Source organism: Charadrius vociferus, unplaced genomic scaffold (genome assembly GCF_000708025.1).
Source record: "Charadrius vociferus isolate BGI_N301 unplaced genomic scaffold, ASM70802v2 scaffold235, whole genome shotgun sequence".
In the NCBI taxonomy this organism is placed as follows: domain Eukaryota; kingdom Metazoa; phylum Chordata; class Aves; order Charadriiformes; family Charadriidae; genus Charadrius; species Charadrius vociferus.
This window is the reverse complement of record NW_009648536.1, coordinates 1691543-1706460: the sequence shown is the minus strand read 5'-3', so window position 1 is coordinate 1706460 and position 14918 is coordinate 1691543. Positions and strand designations below refer to the sequence as shown.

Sequence of the window (14918 nt, the reverse complement as noted above, 5' to 3'; positions counted from 1 at the left end):
CAAGTAAAACATTTTTAAACAATCCTCTGCTCTGATTTGTACTTAAATAGATTGCTAGAGTTTAACACCAAAGTTCCTATGTATTGCACACTGTCTCTCCCTCACCCACCTCCCCAGCATTTCAAGGATGTAGCAGTCCTCAGTTTTCACAATTAAATACAGAAAATACTTTTCTTGTATCAATTCTAATCTGTTGTCCTCTCAAAAAACACCCTGAGACTTGATAAGGAAAATGGAAAAGAAGAATTGTTGAGGGGTGACTCAACCTCTGGCCTGATGTATCAGCCACCACTTCCCCTCCCAGTACCATTCATACAGCTGGTGGCTGGGAACGGGAATGTGTGAGAAATGCGATCTTGGCAGTACCTGTAACAATTACATTGAATGGAAGTGCACCAACAAAAAACTGTGGTAGCAGAGCCTCCAGAGTACAGGAAATCTGTTAGCAGCACCAAAGCTGAGAGAATGCTTAGGATTTGGGGACAAGGCGCCTTCTCTCACCCCTTCAGAGAGGAATGGTCAAATGGGAGAGGAAAGGGCTTCAGACCTTTTCCTTGAGAAATCAACAAAGGTAAGATTAGTCCTAGAAGGGATAAAATGGGGCCTAGTCAAGGGTGTAAAATGAAGGCATTCAGTGAAATGAGATCAGAGAGTAGCAAAAAAAAAATCCATTAATCAGAAAAAAAATGTTGGTCACTTCCTGAGAAACATGCTCCGCTTTTTGCATCTTTTCATAATGCACAGCCTAAAAATATTATTGCTGCTGCAACTGTTACCGGAGACAGAAGAATGGCAGTCTGTGCTGGAGGCGGCAAGGGAGAGGCGAGCCAGGCTGGTAGGCTGGGGCCCCACCGAAGGTATGTGCTGCTATGTGCCATTCCTGGCAGCCCACCCAAGGAGAACGGGTGTGCTGCATAGCCAGAGGTGATGAATAGACGATGAGGTCTGTCAGGGAAACTTCCACCCCACTGCTGCCTATCTGCAACTCCCTCCTGACAGCCTACAGACTTGGGTCCCCCCGTTACAGCCCCAACCCCCCACTCCCCGCCTTTTCTCTTTGGCTTTAATTTTGCTTGTTAAATTCTCGTGTCAGGAGCAGGGAAAGGTAAATGATGTGGGTAACGGGAGGGGGACAAACCACTTCAGCGGAGTAAGATAATCAAATGAGCTTAAAAACTTAGGTTCTTTCTCTCCACAAACCCACCACCACCACCTGGTAATGCACTTTTACATTTAAGAAAAAAAAACTCGTCATTCTTATGGTGAGGGAATAAGTTACTGCTAAGACTTACTGGGAAAAGTTCCACCCCTGCTCATTAGTGAATCCACACCACTCTGTTGCTGCTAGGGGAGGAAGTTTCGGGTGCAAGCGAGAATTAGAACAGTAACTTGTCCTTCCTGGGCAGAATTTATTCCATGACTGTGCCGAATAGTCTGTCTGAGGAAAGAATTCAACCCAGTGGTAGTTACACTCCGCTTTGGCCTTCCTTCATTTATACTCAAAACAAAGGGCTATGTTTAAGACATTCCTACTGCAAACTTCAAAAACTTACAGTGGATTTCTCTGACACCCTCCTCCTCTGCCACAATTTTAAGAAATGAAACACATCTGAAAACTCAGGACCTACTCCTTCAAAGTCCTGAGCACTCCTACAGGTGATGCTTGTGACTGAGTATTTGGGACGTGTTCAGCATCTCAACACCCTAAAACTGCTTAAATAAGGGGCTACTAAGATAAACAAATTTAAAAAATTAAAATGGTGAAAAAGCTAAAACAGTGCCTATTTGCATAACGGAATTATTTTTTAAAATCGCACTTTCAAAAGGACTGATTTCCATTTTTTAAAACTCGGCAAGAGCTAACTGTAGCACACTCCTAAAACAACATCAGACTTGCACTGTTTGCGTTCCATAAAGTAAATGAACAATTCAGAGGTATCAATGCTTTAGCTGGCAGAAGAGAACAGAAGCTGAGAAAGAAGAAAGCATTGATATGCAAAACCTGAGTTTCTAACTAAAAGCTGGGCTTACAGATGCAGGAAACCATTTATTCTCCCTCAGCAGCTGGGTTATTTTACAGATACTGGGCCTCAAAAGTTATGGAAACTTTGACAATTATCTTGCAATGTCTTAAGAAAAGTGAATGAAGAGCAAAACAAGGTCAAGAGGAATCCTTTTTTTAAGCCCATCTGTTAAAAATCCACTATCTAGATGAGAAGAAGGCAGTATCTGTGAAAAGTAAATGCAGTATTTCATTGCTTCCTAAGTCTTGCTAGGAAGCTATCAAAGACTGCAAGAACTTCTTGTTTAAACAAGCCTGAGTAAGAGGGAGAGGGAGGAAGAAGACTGTAAATAAAGAAATCCATATATAAATGCAGACCACCCACCAAAATCTGCCATGGTTATCTGATTCTGAATGCTGTGATTGATGTATCACCCAATTTTGATTTTACCTGGTGAAGCTAGGCAAAGCAAGTAATAGATATTCCTTTCCAACAACAAAGGATGTTATTTTAGTGGTTCCTAACTTATACACATATCAGCTATATATAGTGCTCTAGCATCAATAAATCCTCATTGCAGGTCTCCAGCTGCCCTTTTTTTGCACGTTTTTCCATCTCTTATATACATATAAGGGGTTACCATGTGCAAGCGAAGACAAATTACAAATGCATGTGAGAAAAGATTGAGCAACTCAAACATTAATTTCTGGACACCCAAACGTTTCTACGCATAGATTCCATATTAATCACTGCCTTAAAAAGGACTTTGATCGTGGTGTTTTCATTCTGAATAATATCAACATGTTCATACATGAGTATGTTGAAATCTCACTGGAAACTTTTTGTTTGTCATTTTGCTATGCAGACTTCATTTTCTGAACTTTCTGTGACTCAGTCTACAGCATGGCAGCAGGCAAAAAGAACAGACTTCGGGAAATGTATATTTAACTTATAGTCAGATTACAGTTACAGTGACAATTACACCCAAACATATGTTCCAAAGGCAACTTGTCATGTTATGATATGGAGAGTGAGAACAGAGAAGGGCTGAGCAAAATTTGATCAGATAAGAAAGAATTCATTTTGGTGGCTCCAACTCAACAGCTTAGCAGTATGTTTAGGACAAAATGGCCCATCTCCGTTGAGTACTTCTTATGAGATGCATTTAGGCTGAAGTAACTTCTGTAAAGCACAGGTATTACAAAGCCTGACAAAACAAGCCTTCTCCTCTGATTCCTCAGGAGTATCTCCAGTATTCTGTTAGCTGCTTAAGGTACATGCTGAATGTCTGAAATTGGGCCACAGATTTAGGAGACATAAATAACTTCTTCCAATACAAGAAGTGTACACTTCCAAAAATATTTCACACATTGACACTGGTCTTTGCCATAAAATAAAACAATTCACTGTCACATCACCTGTAAGGAAGAGACACCTAGGTTTTGGCAAATTAGCAGAGTTGAATACTGCTAACCATTCAGGACTAAGGATCTAGCTTTAGTCGCCACAGATATCTGCTAAGCAATGCAGAAAACCAATGAGGCCTTTACTTTCTCCATCATTCACTACCAAATTGCCTTGTTGAGAAGGAAATGGTAAACAAATTATTAATGCTTATTGGAAAGGTAACTGCAATCACAAACAGCTTACCATTTTACAGCTTAATGCAGGCATACTTAAATCTCTGAAAACAGCAATAATTGCCACATATATTAAGAAAAATTGCAGCCCTTGCTTCCTCTAGGTAGCCAAGGGCTCCAGGAAAATGAAAAACTGGAGAACCAGGCTACAGCAGAAGAACAAATAACTACTGAAAAAGTACAATTTGCCTGCTCCACACCAAGGTCAAACAGCGCTATAAATTGCTTGCGTCAGGGAAGAAACTCTCAAAGCTTTCTTCAAAGAGCCCTTGCTTTTAGAAGAAAGCTTTCTCCAGCAACCTTAATATACTGTATTCCTGAAGGTACATTACCACAAACAAATACAAGAAGACAAAGAGAGAGAGGGAGAGCGAGCAATACATGGTTCAGCACATAAAATTCACATTTTCTCTCAAAGCAGTTGGAAACATAAAATTCTTGACGTTTTCTCCAAGTTTGCTAAAATTACATTGGGAGTAAGGCAGTACAAATTGCTACAGTAGTAAGTAATACGGTAAATGCATATTCGCTGCTGTCACTGCACTTTGGTTATAGTTTTTAAGAGCAGCAAATTGCACAAACGTGAATGAAACGATTAAATTCCTACTGAGGAATGTTACAGTACACAGTACAGTCTACTCCTCTTGACTTGAGAATGCAAATCTTTCTGGAGACTTGTTTCTGCTTAGTTGCATACATCATCATTTTTGCACTCAACCCAGCTATAACGGGGCAGGGTGATCTTTCACCTGCTAACAGGATACGAGAGACTCCAGGCATGAGAAATGAGAGGAGCAGAATCAAGGGCAGACAACAGTTGTTATTACCCAGATCTATGGTAAACAGTGATCACACACTGGGTCAGTGAACTGCAGCAGCACTGAACACAGACTTTAACACTACCACTAGCAGGAATCATCACTGGCCTTCCATGATGGGACCATGCATAAGAGCTAACAAAACAGCATATAAACTTACTTGGAGTGAAAATGCTCGTAAAGCAGGAATAGGGATTAAGGCAGCCATAAAGAAAGCAGTAACATTGCTGATAGATGTAAGGGCTACACTTGCTCCTGTTCGCTTCAAACATTCACCTGTTCTGTCCTGCAAAACAAATGATTTATCTTAAAAGTCAAGTGAATAAGGTGATGTCCCACAAATGAAGGGGTCATCCTACAGATATAACATAGTAGCAATGAAAAATTATTACAGTGAAATTCTGAATACAAGTGTACATTTGGGAGTATGTGAGAATTAACAATATACTAAGTATACTGTTCAGGAGAAGAGCAGAAGTGCGTGAAGTGCTCGTGTTTTTGAGGGTAGAAAACATTATCAAAGCTGATTCTAACTTCAGAACACAAAACTAAATGGGTACTGACATTATATCAAATATATCTGTAATTAAGTAGGTTGTATTTTCTACCAGTGGAGTCACTTGGTGTTCTCCTTTTTCAGACGAAATAAGCATGTATTAACAGCATAGAGGCATAACACAGCTACACATCTTGAAGAAGTATGTAACAAAACAAAAAAACAACCCAAAACCCTGGGACCACACACAAAACCCCAGAGAAATCAAGACAAACACAGGACCATTTCCCAACCCAACAGGCATATGGAGGTTATAGTTGAGTGAGGTTGTAGTGCCTGCATGCCAAACCAGCTGGAAAGAGCACATGGAAGACATTCCTTGGACAAAACAGAATGGCAAATATAAATTGCTTTTAAATGGTTTGTACTTTGGATACGAAACTTTGGACTGAGGGTAAAAAGGTCAATAAAAGGAAAGGATCATAAAAGTGATGACACCTTAGATTTCATAACATTAATATGTCACACTTTGAAATGTCATGGTCAATTATAAACATCAGAAAAGAAAAACAGAGAAAAATAGATAAAATAACTCAAATCTAAAGCCATAACAAATAAGTAAAGGTAACAGTTGATACAAATAAAAAGAAATGTTTGTTTTCTAAGCTGTCCTTACCTTTCTTGTCACCTTAATGTTTTTGTGTTCTTCCATTAAAAGCATTCTACAATTTAGTTGTCAGACTTGTATTTGAGTTTGTTCCTAAATTTACATCAACTTTCACTGAAATTTTGGGCAGAATTTGGATATGTAAATTAGCCTTTATATGACAGCTATAAATTGAAATTTCAAGACAAAATAAATCTAAGATACTACTGGGAAAAAAAGAAAAAAAGAATGTGAACATTCCAAAACATTCTAGGACTCACATATTGCCATCATTTCCTATTTTGACAGGAATAAGAGTTTCCAGACCCTAGGAAAAGCTATTGAGAAAAAAACTGGGCTTTTTTAATCACTACTAATTATATCTGGATAAAGTTATCTTTTCCTAAATGAAGCCTTTTGTTTTATCTTTCCCCAAATCCCCATTTTGTCATTACCTCGAATGGAATTCTCTTATTCTGCCCTGTTTCGCTAAATGCGTGTGCCAGAAGGAAAACATCATCTACACCAACTCCAAGAGCAAGAAAAGGCAAAACCTTGGGGGAGAAACAAAACAAACAAAAACCAAGAAGGTTGTTTTATGATCTGCCATGTAGCCAGCCATTAAATGGCTAATTAAAACAACTTTTACATTACACTGTACACAATCCAAGAGTAAAATGAAAATCGAAAGGATGCAATACAGCTATTAACTTTTATTCTGGAATGCCGCTGAGGAACTTGGAGTATACCATTTACAGGTACAAAATCTCACCAAGAGTAATTCAAGTTTTGGGTAGACAAAGAATATCTGATAATAATTCAAGTTATATTAAAAATATTTTCAGAATTTGAACATCCTCATATATTCAGACATAAAGACAAAACCTGCAGCTTCTTATGTACAATTGGGTGCCTCCACTCATATTGGGACACAGAAAAATCATACAACCCAGAATACAGTAATTACAAAAACTACACAATACCTGCCTTTTTCTTTAATATCATTTGGCAGCACGATCACTTAATTTCTCACAGCATAAGCGATGAGGTAGGAGAAAGGCACAAGTAAAAATCTAGAGCCAAAGTACTTTTGCGGCTTTTTCCCCCCCTCAAAGATTCAGTTGTGTTCATTTACTAACAGAGTACTTGTAACTTAACAGCAGACTTCTGTCTCCTAAATACCTGAGTTGTGGCAGCATTAAAGGAAATTCCAATCAATGAGCACAGGCCCAATCCTGCAGCCACTGACAGTGCAACCAACAAGACTCCTGCCAGCCCCACGGCACCCTGAGACTTGGCACAGTCCCACCGCAGCATTGTTAAACAGGCGTAGGCAAGCTAAAGTGAGGGGGGAGAGGAGAAGGAGTTGGGGGAAAAAAAGCAAAATATTAGAATGGATTCTTCTCTATAGCTACCTCTCCCCTCCCAAAATACACATTCTTACAAAGATTTTTAAACAGAACAGACACATCACAGCTGCTACACAAAGGAACAGGTGACAAGCCTGAGGCAAAAGTTTACAAACTGTAGTTTTTCCTTTAAATATGCCTAAAATGTTCTATATTACTGACTGGTAACAATAAAGCAGATATTTAAGTCCTGCTCTACTAGAAAAATAAATATATTTATTTTATTACCATTAGTAAGTAGCCACTAGCCACTCTGATAACACTGACATCAGAAAATGACTTCAGGATGTCATCCAGGGTAGTCGTAGTAAAGGAGAGCACTTTCTGAGTAGAGTTTTGTGCAACGCTTTGATGAACAACCTATGAAAAGAAAAATAAAACTTTGTGTGACTGAAGAAAAAACTCATTATCATCTTCTACAACACTTCTCAAGCACTTTCGCCTTAATGGTCCTGTGAAAGCCCGCACCCTACACAAATTATGCTGATGCTACGCAAATGTGTTTGGTAATTTTTTCTTGCAAGCTACCTATTACCAAACAAGAATTTGCATCCTTCAGGAAAGGCTACTGCATTCCCAGCCTATTCCAAACATTCGGCTTGAACACCCTTCCTCTAACTCCACTGTGGGTTTGCTGCAGCACGAATTTTGCCTTTAACCCAAGGCCAGCGATCTCTTCAGGGTGCTCCTCTTTCCCCCTGCCTGGCCTTTTGCAGAGGTCAGAAGCAGCGCAGCAGAGGTCAGAGTTTAGGACACAGAGGCCAGGCACTGTCACATAGCCTCCCCACCCGGGCTGCCGCTGGGACAGCAGCCTATGGCTGGCTAATGTTTTCCAGACACTTTTAGAATAACCATGCCAACCAAAAGCTTTTAAATTCCAGCTAGCTCTTTGGTTCCTTCTAACCCCAGCAAAGCAAAAATGCCCCAGACAGCAAAGAGCAAAACCTTCATGGCTTCTCATATGTGAATAACCAAGCAGCTTCCTAACTGAGGGAAAAAGAAAAAAAAAAAAAGAAATCAGCTTAAAAACTGGGAGGCAATGACTCAGTTCTAGTTCAAGCATCTTCCTTGAAGAAATGCTGTAAAAAGCCATGACAGAAGTCACTGGACTTACTAGTATGATATCTAGGTTATCTGCGATTTTACCTCAACATACATCCTCTGCCAGGCTTCCAGAATTGCTGCTGCCTTATCCTCGTTCCAGTTGATATGTGAAACATATTCATACCCCTTGAAGTGCTCATACATTTGCTTAGGAGTCATTAACTGAAACATGGTTTGCAAAGCCTGGGCACTGAGACATAGAGAGAAGGGAGAGGAGGAAAAGGCATAAAATGAGCATTTTCAGGAAATTATTTTCATGGCATCAAGTCCCAAATGACACCTTAATGGGGTTTTTGATTTTATAGGGCATGTGTTCATATTAAAATTGAACAGAGTATAATTATTCTACTGTGTATCTGGTGCAGCTGTAGTGGTCTACGCAGTATTGAGGCTAAATCTGGTTTCACTGAACTTAATGAGAGTTTTGCCATTATTTTCAATAGGATCAGTTTAAGGAGCAAAGAATGCAACCCTACAAATCAGTTATAAAGATCATGATTGATAGACAGATTACTGTGAGGATGTCGCAGGAACAGTTATTTCTACAAGATCTTATAACTGCTGTCGGCAATTTGTCATTTGAAGACCTTGGTCTTTTTCACCCCTTGGAGAGAAATGGCAGATTAAACTCCTGATGCCTGACAAACTGCGAGGAGTACACAATGGCTGCAACTATCCATACTGAATTTCCACAGTATGCAACCGTATTCAACAATTTTAGAAGCTTAAGGTACTGTTTTATTTTTCACTAAAAATACATTCTTTGGCTACTTGTTGAAAGACTTATCAATGTTTAGAGCAAATGTAAAAAAGGTCAAAATTCATATTAAAAGTTCTAGTAAAAGTTCTCTGTATTAAATATGGAAGAATTATGCTTCATTTAGTTTAGTATGGCCTACATTTTTCAGAACAGTTCTATTTCATGTTTTTTTTCCCCTCACTGAAGTCCAGCGTTCCATGACTTCTTCAAGAAGTCTGTAACAAAGCTGAAACAAAGTTTTACCACTCAAAACTGTATTCAAGATCTAGAGACATAAAAATAGATTTTTCTCTATATTGATCCTGAACAAAAAGTTCAGTGGAGATTTTGGAATTCCAAGAGATGTTAAATGAGTGAGCACATTATCCAAATTACTTTTTTCCCCTTTTTTCCTTTGATTGTATTTCAAAACTCGACCAAAGGTGGTCAGTGCTTTAAACACTGTTCAACACTATATATACATTCTAAACAACAAAGTTGCCAGGAAAAAGCTTTCTTTCTGAGTACGTACACTATCATTCTGAGGTCAGAAAGAAGGAAGCAATGATACCTCCTTAAATTTAAACAACTGCCTAATCAGCCTTTCAAATTCTGTTCTCTTGAGGCATTTCCTCCTAAACTGGGGTTCATAATACACATGAAGGGCAGTAGATTTTGCATGATCCTCCCCCTGTACCCAAAAAACAAATTCTAACAAAGAAAAACTTTGACGTTTTCTTTAAACATTTATTTACCTGACAAGTTTACCAGAACTGTTCTTGACTGTACCACCTATAATCAACTCCTCCTGCCAATGCATGTATTTTCTTGAAAGGCCATAGCATCCACCACTCAAAACAAGGGCTACATCAAGAGGCTAGAGAAAGTTATAAAAAAGCAATTAACCAGTTTCATAACTTCAGACAAATTCATACTCTAATTCAACACTCAGTGTAATAAGATAATGGACATTAAAGACAATCTAGGAGGTCTACAAAGAGAAGTGTGTTCAAAAAATTGGAGTTGAACAAATCAGCCGGATACTTGTTGACCACTCCAAAGCCTGATGTGGTTGATAAAGGGCTATGTAAAATTGGGGCCCATGACTTCAAATTCCTAACAAACATCCACAAAACTGGCACTACTTGAAGGAAGGCTTTGCTGCACAGTTTGAGTGTACAGTGCCAGCTGTATTCAGCAGTGGCTATGTCTGTTTGCATCAGGTTTGCTGAAATGCCACATCATCGCATTGCCACACCCAGCCAGTAGCTGACAACTGTACTTTCACTCTAAATATGCAGGTTTAAGCACTGCATCACTGAATGAGGGAAAGTACATGCTGTTAGCCCACAGTCATGAAACAGGAACAGAAAAATTACATCTCTCAAGAACACGAACTACATATTGCTTTGAAGAAAATTTTCTCTCTGACCTCCCCCCCACCCCAGCCTCTCTTGAAAAGAAATGCACAAGGACAAGCAAACTTACTTTGGTGGAATTTTTATTGGGAGCTGTGATTGGGCAATCAGGATCAGCAGGATTCAGACAAGGTCGATCCATATAACCATGACCAACCTCTGCTTTATTCAGCATTTCTTCCCAGCTCTCCACTTGGTAGTTTATTTTCTTTAACTCTTCTAAGAATTCTAAGGGGTCAAAGTTGATCCACTGCAAAGGAGGCTTCCCCCTGCAAGAGAAACCAGGAGAAAATGACACACAAAAAAGACAAAAGTAGTACTGAAACAAACATATTTTTAAAATTTATGTTGCCACAAGTAATTGAGTTATTTTCCGTTACACATTAAAACTTTTTTTCTGGTAAGGTAGTTTCATAAAATGTAAGGTGTATTTTAATCACATTTGTTTATGTACTTTTCTTGCAGCCCAGCTGAATTTTAACAAAAATACTTAGTTCTTACAAAGTTATTGTATAAAACAGAATATTCACAGGTTAAAAATACTTCCATTTACAAGCAAAGCAAAACAAATCATCAAGCACCTAAACAACAAAAAAGCAGCCAACTGCTGCTTCAAAGAATTTGGGGGGGAGGGGAGAGGGAAAGAAGAGAGGGGGCTGAGAAAAGAAAGCCTTTCTTCATTGTATCAGATTACTTCTTGCTAGTCTAATAATCATCTTGCAAATGTAATCAATCAATATAGCTGATCTTTGTTTATCTATAACAATACTGCACTCCTTCAAATGCCCTGGCAGCCTGACTATCAACGATCAAGCTTTCCTGCTACCATGGCTGTCACCACTATCACTGTCACGTCTCCCACCCCCCACTTCTGAATTTGTGATGTTGACAGACTAGAAAGGCTTTTGGCTGCCTTATTCTGTGGTTCAAACCACACTGTATCTGCTTAACCAGGCTTAAGTCATTATTCCGAATCTCCCAACCAGAAAACACAAACCCCCTTATTTCCCCATCTAAAACTGTACACTAAAGGTTAGAAGATGGCCATTGCAAATTGCTTTTACAGAGACACACTGCTGTACACCCATACAGCTTGGAGTTTTGAACAGAGTTTCAGCAAATAATTAAGTTTAGTCCTTTCAAGCTGTTTTAGAGATCAGTTCAAGACTCAGGTCAGACTCACTAACATTTACATATGAAAAGGATAGGAAGCCATGATGAAAATTGCCATTTTTCTCTTTACATACAAGAAGTGACCAAACATGTGCAGAGTCACAACAAACTTCAGCAATGAAAAAGATATTTGCAAAGTGAAGTGCTTTTGCAAAATAGCTCCCAGCTCCCTCTTCAGTTTTCTTTACGTTTGTTGCTCCTGGCATACACAAAAGACTGACGGACAAAAACCCAACCAGAAAAAAGTTTATTTCAGGGGGAAAAAAAAAAGGCATAAAATCCTTAAAGCTTGAATTCAGAACTTACATTTTATTTTCCATGCTAGCAGAATGAAAATAACGTAGGATTTAAATCCATGCCTAGAAATCATCTCTTAGAAACAGGAGAATCTTTGTTCAATGAAAAAAAATCCATGTACATTTTCTGTACAAACATTACAATTTATCTTTTATTTTTCTCTTACACCAGAATCTGAATAAACAATGGGAATGCAACTGAAAAAGCATACACAGTTATACAGTTAAAATCAGTGACAACAGAAAGTTATAAAAAAACATGCTTACAATAGATAGGCAGTTCCTGACTGTAGCTTTGCTCCCTCCCAGAAGCAGTCCAAAGGAGTGATAATTAAGCAAGGATAGAGATATTCTATGATCTGCCAAAATCAGAAAGGGGAAAACCACAGTTATACTAGAATATAATCAAAGCAGCACAAACTGAATCATGAGACTACACAAATCTTTAACTAAATGCCTGCTACACGTACCTGGTCCATATAACCTGCTTCCGTGATGAGTTCTCCTGATTTATAACACAAATGTTCCAATTTCCACTGTCTGTAAGAAATATAAAGAACAAATATTTTCTTTTTGCACAATTACTGAAAAGTGATTTTTAAATTGTAACGGATATTTAAAATTGCAACTCAGATACACATATTGGCCTCAAGCAGCAAATCATTGCAAAAGGCAAATATTATTCAGCATAGATATATTATACCTCACAAAAAAAGCAAAGGCCTTTCTTTTTGACATTTGCTTCAGTTTGACTAGACATTTGTTTCAGTTATTCTCACATTCTCTGTAAAACTCATTAAAAATAATGGAGCTGCTTTTGGATGTACAGGCTAGTCAACACGTGTTAAAGAGACAGAAATCCATCTTTTTATAAATGAAACCACTTGCGACTTGTGATATCACTCAGTGACACAAGTGAGAGGGAAGCCAGCTCCGTTTCAGATGACTAGAATATTCCCAGCTGACCCACACATGCAGGAGAAAAGAAACCGTTAGGATTTCTGCCCTCCTTTTTCAGCTATGGTACAACTTCCACTGCCATGATTTCTCATGCCTTAGACAGGGTAGGAGCTAAGTAAAAGATAATTGGAGCCTCAGTATTAGTTCACTGAGGCACCAGTTGGATGTGCTGAAAAGATGTGCCGAAAGACAGGGGGCCTCATGCCTCGCAGGCAGCACCCCTAGGCACACTGTGTAAGTAGTAACCTTGGAGGAACCACTTTTCAGCCCATCTCACTAGGCCAAAGCTGGTACCTGCCTAAGGTACATCTTTATTATTTTTTTGTTGGACAATACACAACTCCCAACCTGCACTGTGTTCACACAGACAGCCAAACCTATTATGTCTATGTTATTAGACAGCTATTATTCCACCCACTGCCATTTCTCACACAGCTGCATTTCCCTTTATATCCAAACTACTGGAAGGATAGTAACCTGTGCTGCGGTTCAGTCATTATGTACCCCATGATGGTGTCAGCAAGTGAATTCCACTCTAATATGGAAGGATTTTCATTGTTACGAATCCCAACCGTAAGGTCCTATGTTTAAGAGCACTGACATTACTCCTTTACCAAGACAAATGTTGGATACTGTAGCACTGCTCATAGGCGTACACTCAGAATCTCTTCCAACAGCACTTTATCCATCTTATTTGTTAAAAGCCAACTTGCCATTGCTATCATGCCACAATCAAGTAACAGAAACCAGTGACATTCAAATCAAAACACAGTCCTAAGGGAAAGTCTCTGAAGCACTAACCATTTAAAAATACATGGAGGGAAGCATGTACTCACTTTTCAGCTGTTACAGATGATCAAGAAAACTTTTGCTTTTCCCCTTACCTGTTGTACATATAGACATGTACTCTGCTGGCCTGAAGTGCAGAGTCAAGGTGCTGGCGGAGCGCTTCTGCTGTTAGTACATTAGCACCATCTTCCTGTGGAGTCTGGATCATGAGCTGGGGGTTAAACATGGCTTCTTCTCCAATCTTCTGCCGTGTGGAATTTAACTCCCGACTCACTCGTCCACCAACTGATGGATAAATATCAACAGCCTTTTATTAGCCAGTAACTGATTATTCTGGATTCACTTGATGAGCACTCTCCACTCAGAAAAACTTGAGGATGTGCACAGACTATTCTGTCTCAAACTGTTCACAGTGTAACTCTAGAACTAATTATTTTAGTAACACTGCAACAAAAACCATATTCCTCATTAAAACGCCATTGCCTCTACTGCAGTAGAACATTGATGCATAAGCTGGAGCCTCAAACAGTTCTTACCTACATTATAACCAATATACCATATGCAAAAAATGAAAAAAAAAAAAGAAAGAAAAAAGAAAAACCTTTTCCTTGCAGACCAGACCAAATACTATGTTAGAATTTCTTACACTTGTATAAACAGTCTGCTCCAATAGCACATTTCAAGATAAATGGCTTTAATTTACACTCTTCTCCTAAATAATTTGGCAAAGGCAGAAGGGGAATGTTTCTCTTCAGTTTAAAAAAGGGAGGAGTAAAAGAGTAAGTGGGCATGAGTACTTCTTTCAGCCTTAAGTAAAAAAGAGGAAAAAAAGGTTAACATAAAGAGATGCAGTTTTGAGTGCAGCAGAAAGGACTGTCTACAGCTAGTTTACTCCAGTGGTCCAGTACCTGCATAAAATGCTGCGATACAGGAGATCGTTCACACATGACATCTGTTTTTAAACCCACATGAGCTGAACGGTGTGCTCCATATTAAAACACAGATTAAAAAAAATTAAAAAAAGAAAAAAAAATAAAAAAGATAAAGGCAGACAGAGACTGCAAAGTCGACAGGCTCTAGAGGGAGCCATATTCAATTTGCCTTGCCAGAAAATATTACGTAAGCATGGAAAATTATCTTCCCTCTTACAAAAAAGCATTCAGCTAGAGTTCATATACTTTATATAACCTTCCCTGTAGTCTCTCTAGCAAACGCTTGTGGGAGGCGGGGTCAATTAATTCATCCCATTAGCTGAATCAAGACCACATCCAGATGAGGGGGACAAGAATACCACCAACATGTTGTTTCCATCCCTTACAATTTATTACCTTTATTGCTCTGCTAAGTCCAAGTTACAGACCTGGTCTAATTTGTTACATTTTTTTCAGTCCTAGTCAGCTTGGCACTGGTGATCTGAATTACTGCCA

At 38.9% G+C, this 14918-nt stretch overlaps 1 protein-coding gene across 1 annotated transcript in view; it reads right to left on the bottom strand.

Annotated features, from left to right (window-relative positions):
• PTCH1 (patched 1) overlaps nucleotides 1-13786 on the bottom strand; it is a 40322-nt gene extending 26536 nt beyond the window's left edge. Inside the window, exons 1-10 of the mRNA XM_009885833.1 lie at nucleotides 13587-13786; nucleotides 12213-12282; nucleotides 12010-12101; nucleotides 10344-10542; nucleotides 9611-9732; nucleotides 8159-8306; nucleotides 7241-7372; nucleotides 6786-6941; nucleotides 6059-6157; nucleotides 4622-4747 (exon numbers count right to left, since the gene is read on the bottom strand). Of these exons, the coding sequence (XP_009884135.1) occupies nucleotides 4622-4747; nucleotides 6059-6157; nucleotides 6786-6941; nucleotides 7241-7372; nucleotides 8159-8306; nucleotides 9611-9732; nucleotides 10344-10542; nucleotides 12010-12101; nucleotides 12213-12282; nucleotides 13587-13717 (1275 nt within the window). The 5' untranslated portion in view covers nucleotides 13718-13786. The remainder of the gene's footprint in view (nucleotides 1-4621; nucleotides 4748-6058; nucleotides 6158-6785; nucleotides 6942-7240; nucleotides 7373-8158; nucleotides 8307-9610; nucleotides 9733-10343; nucleotides 10543-12009; nucleotides 12102-12212; nucleotides 12283-13586) is intronic.
• Nucleotides 13787-14918: the final 1132 nt, after the last annotated feature.